The 19,624-nt window shown below is 49.8% G+C and overlaps 1 protein-coding gene across 1 annotated transcript; it reads left to right on the forward strand.

The window, feature by feature from the left end:
- The first annotated feature begins 9,306 nt into the window (after window positions 1–9,306).
- Lyzl4 (lysozyme like 4) lies at window positions 9,307–18,426 on the forward strand. Its single transcript, XM_075967681.1, has 5 exons — window positions 9,307–9,444; window positions 13,821–14,095; window positions 14,212–14,361; window positions 15,398–15,476; window positions 18,262–18,426. The coding sequence occupies exons 2-5, from the start codon at window positions 13,957–13,959 to the stop codon at window positions 18,329–18,331; spliced, it is 438 nt and encodes a 145-aa protein (XP_075823796.1). The 5' UTR covers window positions 9,307–9,444; window positions 13,821–13,956; the 3' UTR covers window positions 18,332–18,426.
- The last annotated feature ends 1,198 nt before the right edge of the window (window positions 18,427–19,624 follow it).

Here is a 19,624-nt window from a genome sequence, read left to right on the forward strand (position 1 = left end):
ATAATGTCAGTCTGGCTGACGCGGTGACCGGTGAGTAAACACAGGTGGTTGAACCACCGACTTCCTGAGCATCCACAATCGGAGATGCACGGAAGTTGAAACATGAGGAGACCTATGCCCTTGCCCTTTGCATGTGCTGGGAGATGAGGTGATGCCTGATCCATGGCGGTAATCAGCCACCCCTCATTTCCCCTTCAGCCTGCACTGTGCATTTTAATAGGGTTCGAAACCTGCTTGGCATTTTGTTCCTTCACCTCATCTATAGGGATCAAAGGCTCGTCCAGGGTTGCTTAGAATTCTGTGTGCACACAAATCACTCTGATCACTCGTGTGTGTGTGTGTGTGTGTGTGTGTGAGAGAGAGAGAGAGAGAGAGAGAGAGAGAGAGAGAGAGAGAGAGAGAGAGAGAGAAGAGAGAGAGAGAGAGAGAGACAGAAAGAGAGAGAGATACACAGAGAGAGAGAGACAGAGAGACACAGAGAGAGAGAGATACACAGAGAGAGAGAGACAGAGAGAGAGACAGAGACAGAGAGAGAGACAGACAGACAGAGAGAGAGAGAGAGAAACTTAACTATTTCTTGAGACAAGGTCCCTCTCTGATCCTGGAGCTCATCAGCTTGGTCAGAGAGCTCTAGGAGTGCCTGTCTTCATCTCTGGCATGGGGTTTTGGATAGGTGGTACCATGCCCAGCTATCACATGGTACTGGAGATCCCAAATCATGTCCTCATATTTGCAAGATGAGCATTTTACTGAGTGAACACAAAGCAGCAGTAGGTGTGTATTTAAGGGGATACCCTCTGGGATCAGGAGGAAGCCCCATCACTTACTGTCTGGGTGACCTGGGTGGGTAACTGGATCCTGCAAGTATTATGTCCCCTATAAACGGGGTAGAGGGAGAACCCTCAGGAAAGGTGGTCACCATCCCAGTGCCATGCAGCATGCCCCGAGATACCAGCTTTTCAGATGTAAAGATGCAAACATGAAATGGTATAAATGTGATTTCTAAAATTATTTTATATTTGAGCGGTGTGAGTGCTTACACGTATGGCACACACGGCTATCAGAAGACAATCTTGGTCTTGGTCTTCAAGCCCCTCCCACCCCTTGCTTGAGACAGGTCTCTCACCGGCTTGGACTTCGCCATGTAAGCCAGTCTTGTTGGCCCACGAGCTTCCAAAGAGCTGTGTCTCCCACCTTGGAGAGTTGGAACGAGAAGTGTGCCCTGGCTTTCTTTGTCCTCAAATTCCCTTCCTCATGTTTGTAAGGTAAGTGCTGGACTGACTGAGCCATCTCCTCAGTCCTAAATGTGATTTTTTTTGACTCATGACCTTGTGGCCAACTGTTTTTTTCCTCTTGTGGGGTGTCACCATGGGAGGTGGTGGATTCATGTGGGGTGTCTATCACCTTGGGAGGTAGTGGATTCATGTGTTGGTCAATCAACTGAATTTACACTTTAGTCATTGGAAGACTGTGTTAGAATAGAGCCATCAGGTAAAGTGTTGTAGAATATTATTCTAAGATGTGTTGCATTTGTTTATGCTGTGAAACATTTGCTTTACGATGCAAAGATGCGCTGCATTCTTTAATGTTGCATTTGTTTATCTCTGTGAAGCTTTGTTATTTTACCTGTCTGAAACACCTGATTGGTCTAATAAAGAGCTGAACAGCCAATAGTAAGAAAGGATAAAGGATTGGCAGGGAAGATGACTAAGAGGAGAAAAAGAGAGAAAAGGAGATGAAGGAGTGAGAAAAGAATTAACCACCTAGCCACATAGCCAGACACAGAATAAGAAGGAAAGAAAAGATATATAGAAATAGAGAAAGGTAAAAACCTGCACTCCACAAAATGAAAAACTTAAAAGAAAATGGACAATTTTCAGGATAAGTATCAATACCAAAATTAAATCAAGACCAGATAAGCAAATTAAATAGACGTATAACCGCCAAGGAAATAGAAATAGTCATTGAACGTCTCCCAACCAAAAAAAGTCCAGGGTCAGATGGTTTCAGTGCAGAATTTTACCAGAATTTCAAAAAAGAACTAATACCAATACCCCTCAAATTGTTCCACATAATAGAAACAGAAAGAACATTGTCAAACTTTTTTTATGAGACCACAGTTACTCTGATACCCAAACCACACAAAGACACTACTAGGAAAGAGAATTACAAACCAATCTCACTCTGAACATTAATGCAAAGATACTCAATAAAATACTGGCAAACAGAATCTAAGAATAGATAAAAAAAATTATCCATCATGACCAAGTAGGCTTCAACCCAGACATGCAGGCATGGTTCAACATATGGAAATCTGTCAATGTAATCTACCATATAAACAAACTGACAGAAAAAAATCCATATGATCATCTCATTAGATGCTGAAAAAGTCTTTGACAAAATTCAACACCCCTTCGTGATAAAGGTCTTGGAGAGACCAGGGATACAAGGATAATAAAGATAATATACAACAAGCCAACATCAAACTAAATGGAGAGAAAAATGGCCACCCAGATGCAAATAATCACACAGAAACTATATTAATTACAACACTACTTGGCCAATGACTCAGGTGTATTTCTAGCTAGCTCTTACATAGTGAATTAACCCATTTCTATTAATTTGTATATTGACATGAGACTGTGGCTTACTGGTAAGGGTCCAGCATCTATCTGCTTCAGCAGCTACATGGTGTCTCCTGACTCGGCCTATTCTCTGTCTCTAACTCTTCCAGCCTGGCTGTATTCTGCCCTGCCATAGGCCAAAGCAGCTTTATTCATTAGCCAATAAAAGCAACACAGATACAGAAGGACATTCCACATCAAGAGAAACTCAAAGCAATCTCACTGAAATTAGGAACAAGACAAGGCTTCAATATAGAACTTGAAGTTCTAGCTAGAGCAACAAGACAGCAAAAGGAGATCAAAGGGATACGAATTGGACAGAACTAGAAAAAAATCATACTGAGTGAGGTAATGCAGACCCAGAAAGGCAAATATAATATGTACTCACTCATAAGTGAATAAGAGATATAAAGCAAAGGAGAACTAGCAGACAGTCCACAACTCCAGACAACCTAGACAACAAAGAGGGCCCTAAGAGACATACACAGATCCACCTAGGAAGGAGAAAAAGACAAGATCTCCTGAGTGAACTTGGGGCATGGGGAGCAGGGGAGATGATGGGAGGGGAGAGGGGAGGAGGGAGAGGGAGAGGGGAAAATGTATAGCTCAATGAAAACAACAAAAAAGAGGAAAAATAAAGAAAGGTAAAAGCCCAGAGGCAAAAGGTAGGTGGATAATTTAAGAAAAGCTAGCAAGAAACAAGCCAAGCTAAGGACAGGCATTTATAAGTAATAAAAAGCCTCTGTGTGTGATTTATTTTTGAGCTGGATGGTACCCCCCCCCAAGAGCAAAGAGGCAATAAAGTAAACAAACCCAAAACCAAACCAACAAGAGTCAAGCCATTGCTCACGGAGAGCTAGTTCATTCATTTATGCATTTATATACATCATCTGTTTTAGGACATGTGGGAAATGAAAGCTCCCTGCCGTCTGCTTGTTTCTTCCATGAGAGGGGTGTAAGAGTTGAGGAGTCGGGGGCCCACCAGTCCATCCCATGTGGATACAGGACTCCTTTTAAGAGACACCACAGCCAAGGCACGTCCTGTCTTCCTGTTTCCTGACTCCTCAAGCCTCCCAATGTACTGATCAATGCACCTTGGAGGGCTCTCCGGGTAAGGTGGCCCTGTGGTTTTTTTTTCTCATCCCCTTTGTGATGTGGGCTCACAAGGTTTAAGGGATCAGAATGGCATTTCCACCTCCCACCATGCCAAATCGTGATAGGTCTCCTGCCTCTTCCCTGGGCGGCATTTCTCTTGGCACAGCCTGAGGTCTTTCTCCATCCTCGCACTTCACTGTGGGTAGCTGAGGGAAGCTTTGCCCCCACATGGGTAGCAAGAAGAGTGTTCATAAAAGAGAGCACGTCCACCTTTCTCTGCCTTTCTTCAGGCTGCGAACACGCTTTCCTGCAGACAACCCTTAACGAGTGCTCAGAAGCGGGAGTGTTCTGATGCTGGCTCGATATTCTCAGCTCGGAAGCAGCACCACGGTTAAGAACGTTTCGATTTGAAGAGGAACGTGTGGCAACCACACGAGTCTCTCGGAGCTGTTGGGAGCCTTCAGCTAAAAGGGGTTTTGTGTGGAAATGGTGGCTGCTGACACTGACTCTGGGGCCAGCGATGTCAGACTCTGATGTGGCCATGGCTGTCCTTTGTTCTCTACTCTCCCTCCCCAGTCAGCACCACAAACAGTGTGCTTTACACAGCTGGGCTTAAGGAAGAAGTAAGGTGGCTTAGCAGGGGTTCTCCTTTGTCTCTCTCACGAGGAGGCCCCATAAGGCTGCTCTTCTCCTCCCTTCTCCTGTCAGAGCAGGTCTGGACACCAGCTAAGGGCAGGTCCCACCTTTTTTGACATGATCTCTGTCCTACACTGAACATCGGGGCTCATTTAAGATGGTTTCAGCTGCACGCCCAACCTTCTTTCTTTAGGATTCGGAACTCTGAGTTCTGGCTTGGGGCCTGTGTCACCGTCTTTTTTTTTTATTGAGAAAAGGAAAAAAAAAGTCTCTGCCTCCTCCCATTTCCCTCCCCCTCCTCCCACCCTTCTCCCCCAAACTCCTCTCCCCCTCCCTCTCCAGTCCATAGAGCAGTCAGGGTTCCCTGCCCTGTGGAAAGTCCAAGGTCCGCCCCCCTCCGTCCATGTCTAGGAAGGTGAACAACCAAACTGGCTAGGCTCCCACAAAGCCAGAACATGAAGTAGGGTCAAAACCCCGTGCCATTGTCCTTGGCTTTTCATCAGCCCTCATTGTTTGCCATGTTCAGAGAGTCCGGTTTTATCCCAGGCTTTTTCAGTCACAGTCCAGATGGCCTTGGTGAGCTCCCACTAGATCAGCCCCCTTGTCTCAGTGGGTGGGTGCGCCCCTCGTGGTCCTGACTTCCTTGCTCATCTTCTCCCTCCTTCCGCTCCTCATTGGGACCTTGGGAGCTCAGACCAGTGCTCCAGTGTGGGTCTCTGTCTCTATCTCCATCCATCACCAGCTGAAGGTTCTATGGCTGTCACCGTCTTTTTACGTATGTGATATACATTTGCGGTGGGTCACGGGAAAAGCAGCGGTGTGAGCTTCTGGTGAAGGGTGTCACACAGCGTGGCTCTGACGGAAGGCGTCACAGAAGTAAATGACTTTGCGAACAGGTAAAGCAGAATGTTCTGCTTTCTTTTTGTCTGTGTGCTTCTGTCTCAGAGTGGGATTGGCCAGCTTCCTGGACATTTTCCAGGCTTGTGTTGATACTGTACAGATATGGATGCAGATATCAGCCCAGATACAGTCATAATTACAGTCCGTGGTTCCTGAGAATATCAGTTAAGCAATACAGGCCATCTGCCAGTGAAGGTTCTGAAGATATCTGGTGAGGGCCCAGTGCTGGGGCACACTGAGGGGGCCTCTACTCTGCAACAGCAATTGTTGCTGGGATGGGGGGTGGAGTTGGGTCCTCACCCCCAGCTTGGTCAACAGCCAGGTCTAGATTTTATGTCCTTGACTTCTGGAAAGGCCTTGGGGCTTACTTAGCATTTCCGCTTTGAGTCTCCCACTACCAGCACCTCTAGACTGGACCCCTGAAAGTTGACCACAGATGATGTGACATTTTGCTCCTAAGCACTTGGACTGGGCTCTCAAGAGCAAGAACAGAACCTTCCCAACCAATGCCCCCCAGGCTTCCAGCCGAGGTCCCATACATGTCCTGTATAGAACTTCTATTTTCTTTTGTTCATGTGAACATTTGTGTGCTTGTATGTGCACACATGTGGAAGCTAGTGATTGACACTGGTTGTCTTCCTCAATTTCTCTCCATTTTGTTTGTTTGTTTTTTGATCTGGGATCTTTCACTGAATACGGAGCCAGGCTGGCCAGCCGATAAGCTCTAGAGATACACCTGCTTGAGACGGCCGTGCCCTGTGTTCAGTGCTGGGAATTTAGATGGTGCCTGGCACTCACAGCAGTGCTGGGGATTGAACTCAGGCCTTCATGCCCACACAGCAGGTACTTCACCAACTCAGCCATCTCCCCAGCCCCTACAGCTATTTTCATTTGTTTTAGATCCCGGAACCCAGTCAGGGCTGCAGATTGCCTCCGGCTATTAGATACCTTTCATCTTCCCCAGTGTCCTGTGCTCTCCAACCCCCTCCACTCCTCCTGGTTCCAAATCTTCTGTTTTCAGGACATTTATATTCGGTGAGTGTGTGTTCATGACCACTTAGGTTAAATATCCCTGGGGAGTCTAAGAATGGCCCCCAGGGGATGCTGTGTGCTCCTTAGGGTTGTACAGTGTTAGGCTGTATCCCAGCACTGTGAACGCCACAGTTTGTACTGTGGTAAGGACGGTTTTTCCTCTGTCACAGAGCACAGATCTAGAGGGAAGGAAACTGCACCAGCACTTTCTCTGATTCCAAGGGAACCAGACTAAATCAGAATAGCCCCCACACAAACGGGGATTTATTGTCTCAAGTAGCCAGCAAGTGATTCTTTTCTAGATTTAATTTGCCACTGTTCTGGTTGAATATCATGTTATCACACACAGGTTTGGTAGCTTGTTTCTCAAAGTCAAGATGATCTCAAATGGCTGATTGTCCTATCTCACGCCTGCCTGGAGGAACCCTACGCCCTCCCCATTTCCTCAACCCTTTGCTATGTCCCCTTCTGTAGGATTTATTCACCAGAAACTGTTTTAGCTGAAGGCTCACTGACCTCAGAGTGAACCGCACCCCAAAGGGAACACTCATCTTGAAGGAAGCCCAGGGATGACCCCATTGTTTCCTTCTGCTGTAGACTGTCAAGGCCCTCTTGAAGCTGGCGTGTTCGCATGTGGCCTCCTCCCAACATTTTCCTTGAACTCTGCTTACAAGAAAGGACTACCTCAAAAGGCCTGCATCGAAGCAGAGTCCTGGCTCAGACACCTGCTGGTGGGGAACCTAGGGCCCAGGACCAGGGTATGTGTGCTGCTTGCTCCTTCAGAGGCCGTGGAGCCATCAAGTTCCCTCCAATGGCACCTGGACACTGTCGTACTGGCAGGCAGGGGACGGAGGTGGGTGTCAGGTTGACTGACCCTATCTTGCTGGTGATGGTTTTGCCCATCTTCTGAGACTTGCTGTGCCCATCCATTCCTAGTGCAGACTCAGAGACTTGTGCACACTGTCTCTATGGAGAAACTGAAGCACGCAGGGGAGGATAGCTGTCCTGAGGCTACACAGGCAGTTAGTGGTGAATGCAAAACCAAGTTGGCCCAGTCAAATCCATGCTCCGAGGGGGTAGCATATTATTCTGAGTAATAAGCACTTCAGATTTCAAAGACCTTTTTAGCTCAGCCCCTGTTCTGCCACGACAGCCCAAAGCAGCCATTAGACAATATGTAAATGATTGGACATGGCTTCACTCCAGAACCGTTGCAGGAACAGCTGGCTGTATGCAGCTCCCGGGCTGGGTCTGCCAGTCCTTGCCCTTAGCCAGTAGCAATAATGGTAGCATGGGGCATGCTTCCTAGGATGCCCCAGTGACCTCTCTGTCCTGACCCAAGTAGGTGAGGAAGTTTGCACAGACAGCAATGGGCTGTAGAGGAGGCAGAGGTTCTGGAAGCCAAGCCAACTAGAAGACTCTGCTCTCTCCTGAAGTGCTATGGCCTCCTGACTAGAGGCTCTAGGGGTGTGCTAACTCCAAGTTCTTTAGAAGCACTGCAGGTTGCATGCTGCTCTCTGGTGTGGGTAGCAATGGATGCTCCTACACCTTGGCTGTGGGGTTAATGGCACCAGACATCCCCTCAGTGCTGGCATGACGGCCAAGGTGAGGGTAAGACAGGCAGGTCTTACCCACACCAGACACAGGTTGGTCTCTCTAGCTTAAGGTAACACTGAAAGCAAGTTAAGTGCTTTGAGAAACCTGAAAAATGCAGCTTATCAAGGAGTGTTTTGTGGGGCTGGAGAGATGGCTCAGCAGTTAAGAGCACTGACTGCGCTTCCAGGGGTCCTGAGTTCGATCCCAGCACCCACATGGAGACCATCTGTAGCTGTAGATGGGATCAGATGCCCTCTTCTGGTGTGCAGATGGATGCACACGCGGGCAAAGCATCCATATATATAAAATAATAAATCTTACATTCAAAAAAAAGTATTTTGCCGGAGGAGCAGATGTAGAATAAGTTTGAAGCATCTTGACAGCTCAGAAGGGAGGGTTAGGAGATGTGGATTTTCCTGTCTTTAAGCAATAGAAACTCCCACTCCAAGCGAGACACAGTGTAGTATATAGTTAGTACACTCACTCGCACACACGTGCACACACACACACACACACACACACGTGCATGCACACATGCACACTCATACAGCACTGTGGTTGGCAGTGCCTGAAAAGAGACCGATGCTGAGAGTGGCTGATGTGCTTCTGGGTCTAAGCAGAAGCACTTGTGGCTGGGCTGCCACTGTCTCATTTAAATCAATTGTGCAATTACCAGTCTTAACCGAGCCAGCCAGAACCACTTCCATGTTTCCAAGAGACCAACCTTCCCTCTCTCATCTTAAGGTCGTTTATCTTTTGAAACCTAACGATGGCTTGAACACGTTTTCATGTCTCAGGTTAGGTTGCCTAGGTCCCAAGGGAGAGCCTCCTTGATCCTGGGCCTTGTGAGCAGACATGTTCCACCTATAGGAATGCTGTGGTTGGCAGAGTACTGTCCTGGAAAATGTGTCCCTGTCATAAGCCTTGGGACATTAAAATGTGTTACTAGCAAAAGGGATTTCAGACATGATTAAGGCCAAGGGTCTCAAGATGAGGGGATGTCCCTGGAGTCTGAATAGATCAGTCTAGTGGCATAAGTCCTCAGGACAGTGGAAGAGAAGGCAGGAGATGACTCGAGGGCTGAAGATAGCATTGCATCATGGTGGGAGGGCATATGGACTCACCCTTGATGGCTTTGATGACTAAACAGAGTGAGGAGTGGAGGCAGCCCTCAGCAGTTAGGGTGGCCTTCAAGCAACAGCCCTCACCTGGTAACAACCATATTTTCAGGACACCACATTTACTGCCTGGCCTTGCCAGCACCCTGCTCAGAGTCTTCGGAGGCCTACGCTAGGTAACTGTGAGAAAAAGCTGGTACTGTTTCAGTGGCAATGGATCCCTTCCATTTTCAGAACATTCTGGTTCACAGATGTCATAGAGAAGGTTCTAGAAGAGTTGCTCATGGAGCAGGATCGATGGTATAGAAACTCTTGGGTGAAGACAAATGAGTTACTAAGGAACTGGCATCTGAGAAAGCCCAAGGGACCCAGTGCAGGCAGAGCACCTAGCCTGCAAGCAACGCAGAAGCTGCTGCTGAGCCCTTGGACACCCTGCTGGGCTGGTAAGTGGGCTTTGGTGGGCGGGACCAGGGACAGGCAGAGGACACCCTGCTGCAGAGCACGCTGGTCAGCAAAGTCCCTTCATCATCCGGGGACAAGTTTGAAAGGGAAGGCTTACTTGTTCTTTAAACAAGAGCATCGAGAACTAGCGTGTACCAGGCACTAACCTCTGCGGAGGACGCAGCGTCAGGCAAACTCTCTGCTCACCCAGCACTTGCATTCTGGTCTGAGAGAGAAGTCATACATACGCAAGAGAGCAAATCAACACAGGGATTGCTGTTAGTGTGTATTACAAAGACAACTAATGCTGCTTTCCATGATGGGCCACAACCAGGGTAAAACCACGGTGGTTGGAGGAGTTGTGTTCTAGGTGGAAGGAGCGGCTGGTGCAAAGGACACGTGGTATGAGTGGCGTGGTCGTGGTGGGAGTGGTGAGGTCACAGCCGGGAGTGGTGCGGTCATGGTTGGGAGTGGCATCGCCATGGCAGTAGTGGTGTGGTCATGTCGGAGTAGCGTGGTCATGTCATGCTGGAGTAGCACGATCATGTCGGAGTAGCGTGGTCATGTCATGTTGGAGTAGCATGGTCATGCTGGAGTAGCATGGTCATGTCGGAGTAGCGTGGTCATGTCATGTTGGAGTAGCATGGTCATGTCATGTTGGAGTAGCATGGTCATGCTGGAGTAGCATGGTCATGTCGGAGTAGCGTGGTCATGTCATGCTGGAGTAGCATGGTCATGTCGGAGTAGCGTGGTCATGTCATGTTGGAGTAGCATGGTCATGTTGGAGTAGCATGGTCATGTCGGAGTAGTGTGGTCATGTCATGTTGGAGTAGCATGGTCATGTCATGTTGGAGTAGCATGGTCATGCTGGAGTAGCATGGTCATGCTGGAGTAGCGTGGTCATGCTGGAGTAGCGTGGTCATGCTGGAGTAGCAGGGTCATGGTTGGGAGTGGCATCGTCATGGCAGTAGTGGTGTGGTCATGTCGGAGTAGCATGGTCATGTTGAGTAGCATGGTCATGTCATGTTGAGTAGCATGGTCATGCTGGAGTAGCATGGTCATGCTGGAGTAGCACGATCATGTTGGAGTAGCATGGTCATGTCGGAGTAGCATGGTCATTGTCATGTTGAGTAGCATGGTCATGTTGGAGTAGCGTGGTCATGTCATGTTGGAGTAGCACGGTCATGTTGGAGTAGCGTGGTCATGTCATGTTGGAGTAGCATGGTCATTGTCATGTTGGAGTAGCATGGTCATGTTGGAGTAGCGTGGTCATGTCATGTTGGAGTAGCATGGTCATGCTGGAGTAGCACGGTCATGTTGGAGTAGCATGGTCATGCTGGAGTAGCACGGTCATGTTGGAGTAGCACGGTCATGTTGGAGTAGCATGGTCATGCTGGAGTAGCACGGTCATGTTGGAGTAGCATGGTCATGCTGGAGTAGCAGGGTCATGCTGGAGTAGCGTGGTCATGTTGGAGTAGCGTGGTCATGTCATGTTGGAGTAGCAGGGTCATGCTGGAGTAGCGTGGTCATGTCATGTTGGAGTAGCACGGTCATGTCAGAGTAGCGTGGTCATGGTGGTAGTGACATGGTTGTGGTGGTAGTGGTGTGGCCATGTCGGAGTGGTGTGGTCAAAGGAAAGTGTGCGCAGAGCCTGTGGAAGAGCAGGTGAAGGAAGAGTCTGGAGTGCCTTGGGGTCAGACTGCAGAGGTGCTCAGGGACCAGATCAGGGAACGGAACAGTGTGTGTGGGGTGCTGTTGGAAACCCATAATTAGTTAGACCTGGTGGTGACCTGCAGACAGGCAGGTGAGGGCTGGGTGGGCTTCAGAGCAATGTCCATGTTCCTGCCGAATCGGCTGCAGGAGGGAGGGAAATAAGAGCTTGTCTTTCATGAGCCGAGACAGGGCCTGGCTCGGGAAAGACTGACATTTCCTGAAATACTGTTTGCTTAACTGGAAAATGTCAACACAGGCTTTCTCCACATGCGAAGAAATTTAGTAAGTAATGAGGACCCAGGGCAGGAACCAGATCGCAGAACAGGGCTATCTCCAGAGCATGTGGGGCTTGCTGCACTGAAGTAATTTTCTCACAATCAGGCCAGGCAACGAGGCAAGCACAGAGAAGCCGAGTGACTGGGCTAAGGTCACCGCTGGGGGTCTCTGACACCCCAACTCCCGAGTGGCAGAGCAGTGACTGGGGCCCAGGCTATCTGGGTACCAAGGCTGAGCTTGCAATCTGCGTTCCAGATACTACGTCTTTCTGAGACAGTGGATGCATTTACATCTAACTACACAACTGGATTAAACAGATGTTTGCCACCTTTGCCCCAATTAAAACTTTCATCCAAGCTCCTAGTTCATGATAGACAGCAATTTTATTCTCCAGAGGACATTTTGCTTGTTACAGAAGGGACCAAATACCTGGCCACATAGAGATGGGAAAAGTTGTCTGTGGCTCTGGTTTGGGGGCACTGCCATCATGGTGACAAGAGCATGGGGTGACTAGTCACGTTTATAAAGCCACAAGGTGACTGCAGTCAGGAAGCAGAGAAGAGCTAGTGAGCGGGGCTGGTGTCACCTCGTAAAGGCTTTCAACCCTTCAGAAACAGCATCACCACATGGGGGCCAAGGGTCCAATCACAGGAGGCTAAGGGCACACCTAAACCACCCACCAGGTATTTGAGGGCTCCAATCCCCAAAGAGCTTTTTAGCCCAAGCCAGGGCTTGGAGTTGTTAGTGTTGGAGAATATAGCCTGGAGGACGTACATACACATGTGAATGGTAACACACAGCAGTGTGAGGGTGACCGTGCACTGGTCTGTAGTGACAGAGTGTGGGGACCCTGGGAAGAGGCTTTCCAGTCATATCTTTTGTTCTGAAGCATGGGAAACAGGATTCACTCTCTAGGGGTCAAGGAAGGAACGGTGAGCTACAAGAGCTGCGTGGGGGAAGGGAGATCTCATGACCGGTCAGCCTTCAGGGGGTCACCAGGGCTGGGGGCCAGAAGATGGAGAGCACCATGTGGGTGGAGCCCTGTGGATGGGGGAGGCCCGTGTTCGAGGGCACCAAGGTGAGATTCTAGTGGGCGCGAGGTGTAAGGAGCGTGGTTCTTACAGACAGGCCTGGGCAGGGTGAACTGCGAGAGTTCTCAAGGGCTAAGTTGTTTCCTCTTGATGGAAGTTCAGCGGGGTAAAGCCAGGTCCTGGAGGGCTTGCACAACAAGGCTTGAGTGTGGTGAGGAGTGGAATGCCAGCAGCGTCTCAAGGTGACATTTTGTCCATGTTTTGGAGCCATTGCTCAGTTGCGCTTGAAGATGGCAACATGGACCCCAGTGGGTGAGAGGTTTAAGTGGTCACTGCGGAAGTGGAGAAGGTGAGGTCAAGAACCAATTATCCAAGTGATCACCCCACCACTACAGACTTGGAAAGGAGGCACTGTGAAGCCAGTGTCTAGTCCTCTGGGGCTGTCTTCTGTATGGACAGCCAGGGACAAGGTCAGTGGAGGCTGTAAGCAGAAAACCTGGGACTAAGACCATTGTGAAAGAGTGAGGCCGATGGGGCTGTTGTGGGCTAGAAGGCAGCCAAAGAACTAAGTCAACAAGGGGGCATGATGGTGCTCGATTACCACACACAGCGAGTTGTCCTCCTCCTCTCCCTCCTCCCCTTTCTCCCCTTCTCTCTCTCCTCCTCTCCGTTCTCCTCTCCCTCCTCCTTTCCCTTCTCTCCCTCTTTCACTCCCACCTCTCCCTCCTCCTCTCCCTCCTTCTCTCCCTCCTCTCCCTCCTCCTGTTCCTCCTTCTCTCCCTCTTCCTCTCCCTACTTCTCTTCCTCCTCTCCTTCTTCCTCTTCCTCCTTCTCTCCCTCCTCTCCCTCATCTTCTCCCTCTGCTCTTTCTCCTCCTCCTCTTTTTACCTTTTCCTTTCCCTCCTCCTCTCCCTCCTCTTCTTCCTCCTCTTTCTCCTCTTTTCCCTCCTCCTCTTCCTCCTCCTCTCCCTCTGCTCTTTCTCATCCTCCTCTTTTCTCCTTTTCCTCTTCCTCCTCTTCTTCCTCTTTCTCTTCCCCCTTTCCTTCCTTCTCTTCCTTCTTGTCTCCCTTCTCATCTTCTTCTCCCCAAAATCCATAGTGAGTTTTCCTTTCACAATAGACTGAACTAAATCAAGGGGCAGGAAAGCATCCACATCAACTGATGGAACAAAATGGCAGGCTAGAATCCAAGAAGCCACTGGGTCCTTCTGGAAGACAGAGAACTTCTGGAGTGTAGTTTCCTCTGGAAATGGGAGGTCTGGGTGAGATGACCTCAGGAGCCCATGCTGCAGGAGAAAAGAGTCAAGGAGGGGGAGATCCTTCATCACAGGTAGGCAGGTGATGCTGTTTTTCCCTAGAGGCCCTGAATCCCGCCTTCTCCAGTGCCTCTCTTTTCCCCGGGAAGTCCAGTGTCCCTGTGACCTTGGAAGGAGCTGCCTGAGACCGTCCATACAGCTGGCATCCACAGCCCTGAGCCACCAGAGCGCGGAGAAGATGCAGGTGTACCTGACTCTTCTGTTCATCAGCTACTTGCTGACTCCCATTGGAGCTTCCATCTTGGGGCGCTGCGTAGTGGCTAAGAGGCTCCGTGACGGAGGCTTGAATTATTTTGAGGGCTACAGCCTTGAGAACTGTGAGTAGGACCCTTGCAGCCCGTCTCTCCTTGCCTCCTCGATCTCCGCTCTCCACCCTGCAACCCCTACCCTGTACCCGGCATCTTCTCACAACCCTTGCTGTTTCACCTCTTAGGGGTGTGCCTGGCCTTTTTTGAGAGCAAGTTCAACCCCTCGGCTGTCTATGAGAACTCAAAAGCTGGCTACACTGGGTTTGGCCTCTTTCAGATCCGAGACAGCGACTGGTGTGACCATGGCAAGAATCTCTGCAGTGTGTCCTGCTCTGGTGGGTCCCTTCCTTCCCATCCCTCGGGGCGCTGGAGGCTGCAGAGCCTAGGTGTTGGAGGGAATTGGCCTGGGCTGTGTCTAAAGCTTGTCCCTAGGAGGTAGGGACCCTGACAGGGAATGCTGAGAAAGGCATGCTAGCCTGAGAAGAAAGAGCGACGGGACCAAGGCCAGACAGGCCCAGAAGGTGCTGGGAAGGCTGGGATGTTGGAAGCAGGAGCAAGCCGTAGAACCCACGCTGCTTAGAGTGGGAAAGATTACTCTTTCTGGTCACCCATGCCGCAGCATTAGCTCCACAGGGGACCCATACGGTCACCATGACAGTCAGAAGTAGCTGTAGGGAGGAGACAGGTACTGGCTCCAAAGGGAGCGTATCTGCCACCCTTAAAGGGACCTAAGAACCTGTGGCCTTGAGCAAGCAGCTGGCTAGGATCCACTCCTGTGCTCTGTGAGCTTCTAGGGACTTCCCTGAGCCTGTGCAGGTATCAGTTCACTCAGTCCTCACAGCGGCCTCTCGGGAGCATGTATTGCTTCTCTTCCCATTCTATAAATGGGCAAACTGGGGCCCAGAAGCAATGAGTTTACACCCAAGGCCACATGGCTGGTGAGTGGAGCTGGGGCAGACACAATTGAAGGGGCTCCTAAGTACCAAGAGGCCAGGCTTGGTCTCCCTAATATCAGGTGTTTCTGCAGCCGAGGGTCTAAGTGTTAGTCTCAGCACCCCCAGGCTTCATCAAAGAGAGCGCATCTCCCCCACCCTGGTCAATAGCAGTGGTCCAGGGCCTTCAGCTTCTGTTGGGCCTACACCCACACATCAGTCTCCACCCAGGCTGCACCAGAAGATCCAGAAGCCTCTGTTCCCTCTCCACGCTGCTCTCTAAAGTCCCAGATTGGAAACCACAGGCCTTGGGTCCCCCTGCCTGTGTCTTCAATGGCCGGCTGTGTGGGCTAGCAATGGGAAGTGAGGTTGTGTGGTAGAAAGGCACGCTTGCCGTCACCGAACGCCACGGCATCATTCGGATTCCTTCTCTTTGCAGCGTTACTGAACCCAAACTTAAAGGATACGATCGAATGTGCCAAGAAAATCGTGAAAGGAAAAGAAGGGATGGGTGCATGGTAAGTGGCGTGTCCTTTGCAGCCCGTGCTGGAGGCTCAACAAGGCTGTTTGGGGCCCTTCTCTGGCTGTGACCAGGTTCCCGACAGAAGCAGCCGAGGGCAGGAAGAAACCCAATGCATCTGGCTCGCAGTTTGAGGAGCTCAGGCTCTCGTGGCAGGGCAGTCGCGGTGGTGGGAGTGTGGGAGGTGGCCGGTCACGTGGTAGTCACACTCAGGAAGTAACAGGAGGTGAATTCTGGTTCTCAGCTTTATTTTCCTTTTGGTCAACCCAGGACCTTTAGTCCATGGGATGGTGCTGCCCACACTCAGAGTCCCTGCTCAGTGGAAGCTCCGTGGAGGTACTATTCTGAAGACACTTAGAGGCGTGTGCTCTCGGTGTGCTTAAGTGAGGGTGACAATGACGAGTCAACACCATGGCTCACATTAATAACTGTGTGTGTGTGGTGTATGTATAGTATATATGTGGTATGTGTGTGTGTGGTGTGTGGTGCATGTGTGTGTGTATCTGTGTAATACATGTGTGGTGTGTGTATATGTGCGTGTGTGTAGTATGTGTGGCGTGTGTATAGCATGCGTGTGATATTATGGTATGTATGTATGGTGTGTGTGGTGTCTGTAGTGTATGTGGTGTGTGTGTTATGAGTGTGTGGTATGTATGGTATGTAAGTGTGGTGTGTGTGTTATGAGTGTGTGGTATGTATGGTATGTAAGTGTGGTGTGTGTGTTATGAGTGTGTGGTATGTATGGTATGTATGTGTGGTGTGTGTGGTATATGGGGCTATGGTGTGTGTGTATGTATGTATGGTGTGTGTGTGTGGTATATGGGGCTATGGTGTGTGTGTGTGTGTGTGTGTGTGTGTGTGTGTGTGTATGTGTGCAATGCTAGAAGAGGCCATTGTGCTCCCTGGAGCTGGAGTTAGAGGCAATTGTGAGCTCTTGTGGTTGTAGGGAAATGGACTCTGGTCCAGTGTATGTTTTAACTGCCAAGCCATCTCTCCAGCCCCTTCTTACTTATTTTTAATGCTTCCTTTATAAACCAGGGCTAGTAAATGCTCATAATCACATCTGTGGGGTTGTTTTCTTAGGATTGTTATTTGTGTTCTGACTGTTGACAGCATCTTCATCCTAGATGAGACCTAACATTTTCTTAGAATCAAATCCCTCTGCCTTCTCTCTTGTGGCTTCTGGGTCTATGTAAACTCCCTTCTTAGAAATGTCTTTAAGAACTGAGGAGACAGCTCAGATGGTACAGTACTTGCCTTGAGAGAACAAGGACCCAAGTGTGATCCTCAGAACCCACGTTTTAAAAAATGTTAAGTATGGTGACACACACTCGTAATCCCAGCGCTGGGAGGTGAAGACGGGTGGGTCTCTGGAACTCACTGGCCAGCCAGTTCCAGACCAATGGGAGGCCCTGTCTCCAAAGACAAGGTGGACGATGACTGAGGAACAACACTGCTTTTATCCCCTGATTTCCACGTGCATACATACACACACACGTGCACACCCACACACGTACTTCTGCACACTCGTGAAAATGCAGGTGCGCAGGAATCTAAGGGATCTATAGCAGAGGCTTGACAAGAGCTCCATACACGTTTTCTCAGTATCAGAACACTGCTAACACCACCAAGCAAGCCCTTGATTCTCTGGCTAAGTATTTTTACAATAGAATTTTTATGACTTTATCCTTTTAAGCTTAAATTTTGGATTCCTTTGTAATTAATTTTGATATCAAAGCAAGGTAGGTGCTATGGAGCTTTAACTCCTGCTAAGCCTGCTTATTGTTGTCAACATCATGAATCGGATTATGCGATTTCACTGCTAACAGAGCAGACTGCACCCAATGGTGGAATCTCCTTGTTAATGATAAGCGTTTCTCTTCTTATGTGGTGTGGGCTTTCTGATTAATTGGCGAGCTCGGCTGAGTCTGGGATTAACGCTAATGAGTTGAAGTCATCTTTGTTGTGAAGCTGGGCCGCGCTGGCTGAGATGCCTTATTGTCCAGACTCCTGGTAAGGCAGGCTCTAAGTAAGCTGACAGGCCGTGGATCTGCCATAGCTCAGACCGAGTCACCCTTCTGTGCCGTGTGAACAAGAGGAGAGACAATCCAAAGTCCTGGGGACCCCCTCCACACCACCTGCCACTGAGCTGTGAAGAGCCATGGATTTCTGGGAATGAGGATGTGTGTGCTTTCTGCTACTCCTTAGCTACAAGGGGCCAGGGATCATGGCTTAGTATGGTTTCCCCCTGCCGAAGATGAGTGGAGCCATGCAAGGCTGAGGAGCGGGAGTAGATGTGGTTGGGGACTTGGATCCAGATGTGGCCTTGCATTCAGGACTGGAATGCAAGGGGAAGGACCACTGGGGAATATGATGAGATAAGGCTAATGGATCAGTCAAATGCCCAGGAAAAATGAAGAGGGAAGACGTTTTAGATGAAGTAGGTACACAGACAGGTGGAAGGAGTCCAGCGTTAGGACACAGCCAAGACCCTGGCCTAGGAGAACTCTCTGAAGCTCTTTCAGAGGAATACATCACAAGGCTGTGGTGCCCCAACTGGGTGGGGTTCCCGTGTGAAGCAAGGGTAGTGTGGGCACACTATGGAGTAAGCACCTACATCCACACCAGGTTGAGCACCAAAACCCACAAAAGCCTGAGGAAACGTGTCCACAGTGGGGAGACACAAATGTCCCAGGGCTAGGTATGAACTGTGTAGCTCTGAGGACCCCAAGCCCTGGCTCTAACGAGCCACCACTGACCGCTCTCTGGCCTTCTGCTTGCAGGCCCGTCTGGTCCAGGAACTGCCAGTTGTCTGACACCCTGGAGAGGTGGCTGGACGGCTGTGATCTGTAGCCACCTGGGTGGACCTGCCCCACTTGCCGGCCATGCCTCGTGACCACGATGCTTTCCTGTTTGCTGCTTCGATCCATCCAGTAATCTCACCGCTCGACAGTTCCGGATGGCAAAGGACAAGCGTCCACTTCATCTGGGGGGCGAGGTGCAGAATAAACCAGCTCAACCTGGCCAGAGGTCTTTCTGGAATTGTTTCATTTGAGTACTACGGCCACCGTCATTACTTACCACTTACATGACTTCCCATTTCTGATTCTTAGCGTGTGAAGGCACGGACGTCAATCTTCAGCAGGGAAAGGAGGAAGAGACACGGTGGAAACTGAGAGGAGCCGCAGAAGTAGGGGTGAGGGGCTGGGAAAACAGGGCTGCTTTTCCATAGCCAGCTAGGCTGCCTTAGAATCAGTTGGGAGACACAGCTCTGCATGGGCCTTCAAGGGGTTTCCAGATTGGATTAACCAAGGAAGGGAGACCCACACTGAGTGTGTTGGCACCATTCACAGTGAGTCCCAGGCTGAATAAGGGAAAAACAGGAGGGAAACCCTCTCCGGTCCACTGAGACATGAAGAGCCCCCACCTCACGGTCCCGTCATGTGGTGGACACTATACAATCAAACCCTTCTTCTCAGGTCACCGTGATAAAGCAATGGACAACCTTCCCATTGCAACCCCAAGGGGGGTCCTCGCCGGAACCTACGTGGCAGGCCAGCAGAGCCCAAGAAACACATGCCCTTCCACCTGTATTTCTATAGAAATAACCAATATCAGTCATTCTTCTCTTAATGTTAAGTTTCTAGAGGTTAGAAATAGCACATATGCTAATATGAGCAACAGGCAGGCAGGTATTTACAGCTGTGACAATGCCAGGTCCTCCGTGATTTCAGCACTACCGCTCTCTTCTCTAACTATGCCTCTGTCACAGTCAGTGTTCTGTGAAGACACACCACCATGACAACTCTGGTAAAGGAAAGCATTTCACTGGTGCTGGCTATGGTTTCGGAGGCTTAGCCCATCGTCGTGGTGGTAAAGCAGGGTGTCACGCACGCAGACACGGTAGCTGAGAGTTCTACATCCAGATCTGCCGGCAGCAGGAGGAGAGACACGAGCACCGGCTTGGACTTTTGCAATCGCAAAGCACACCCCCAGTGACACGATTCCTCCAAAAAGGCCACACCTAATCCCTCTCGAGTAGTAGTGCCACTCCCTGATGGCCAAACGTTCAAATCTGTGAGCCTATGGAGGTCATTCCCCTTCAATTCTGTGAGCCTATGGAGGTCACTCCCCTTCAAATCTGTG

Source organism: Microtus pennsylvanicus, chromosome 3, assembly GCF_037038515.1.
Source record: "Microtus pennsylvanicus isolate mMicPen1 chromosome 3, mMicPen1.hap1, whole genome shotgun sequence".
Lineage (NCBI taxonomy): Eukaryota > Metazoa > Chordata > Mammalia > Rodentia > Cricetidae > Microtus > Microtus pennsylvanicus.

Excerpts from the sequence above, each read along its gene's own strand:
- Lyzl4 (XM_075967681.1), top strand. The coding sequence starts at position 13,957 with ATGCAGGTGTACCTGACTCTTCTGTTCATCAGCTACTTGCTGACTCCC. Across the intron at positions 14,096-14,211 it reads GGGCTACAGCCTTGAGAACT|GGGTGTGCCTGGCCTTTTTT; the intron begins GTGAGTAGGACC and ends TTCACCTCTTAG. Across the intron at positions 14,362-15,397 it reads CTGCAGTGTGTCCTGCTCTG|CGTTACTGAACCCAAACTTA; the intron begins GTGGGTCCCTTC and ends TTCTCTTTGCAG.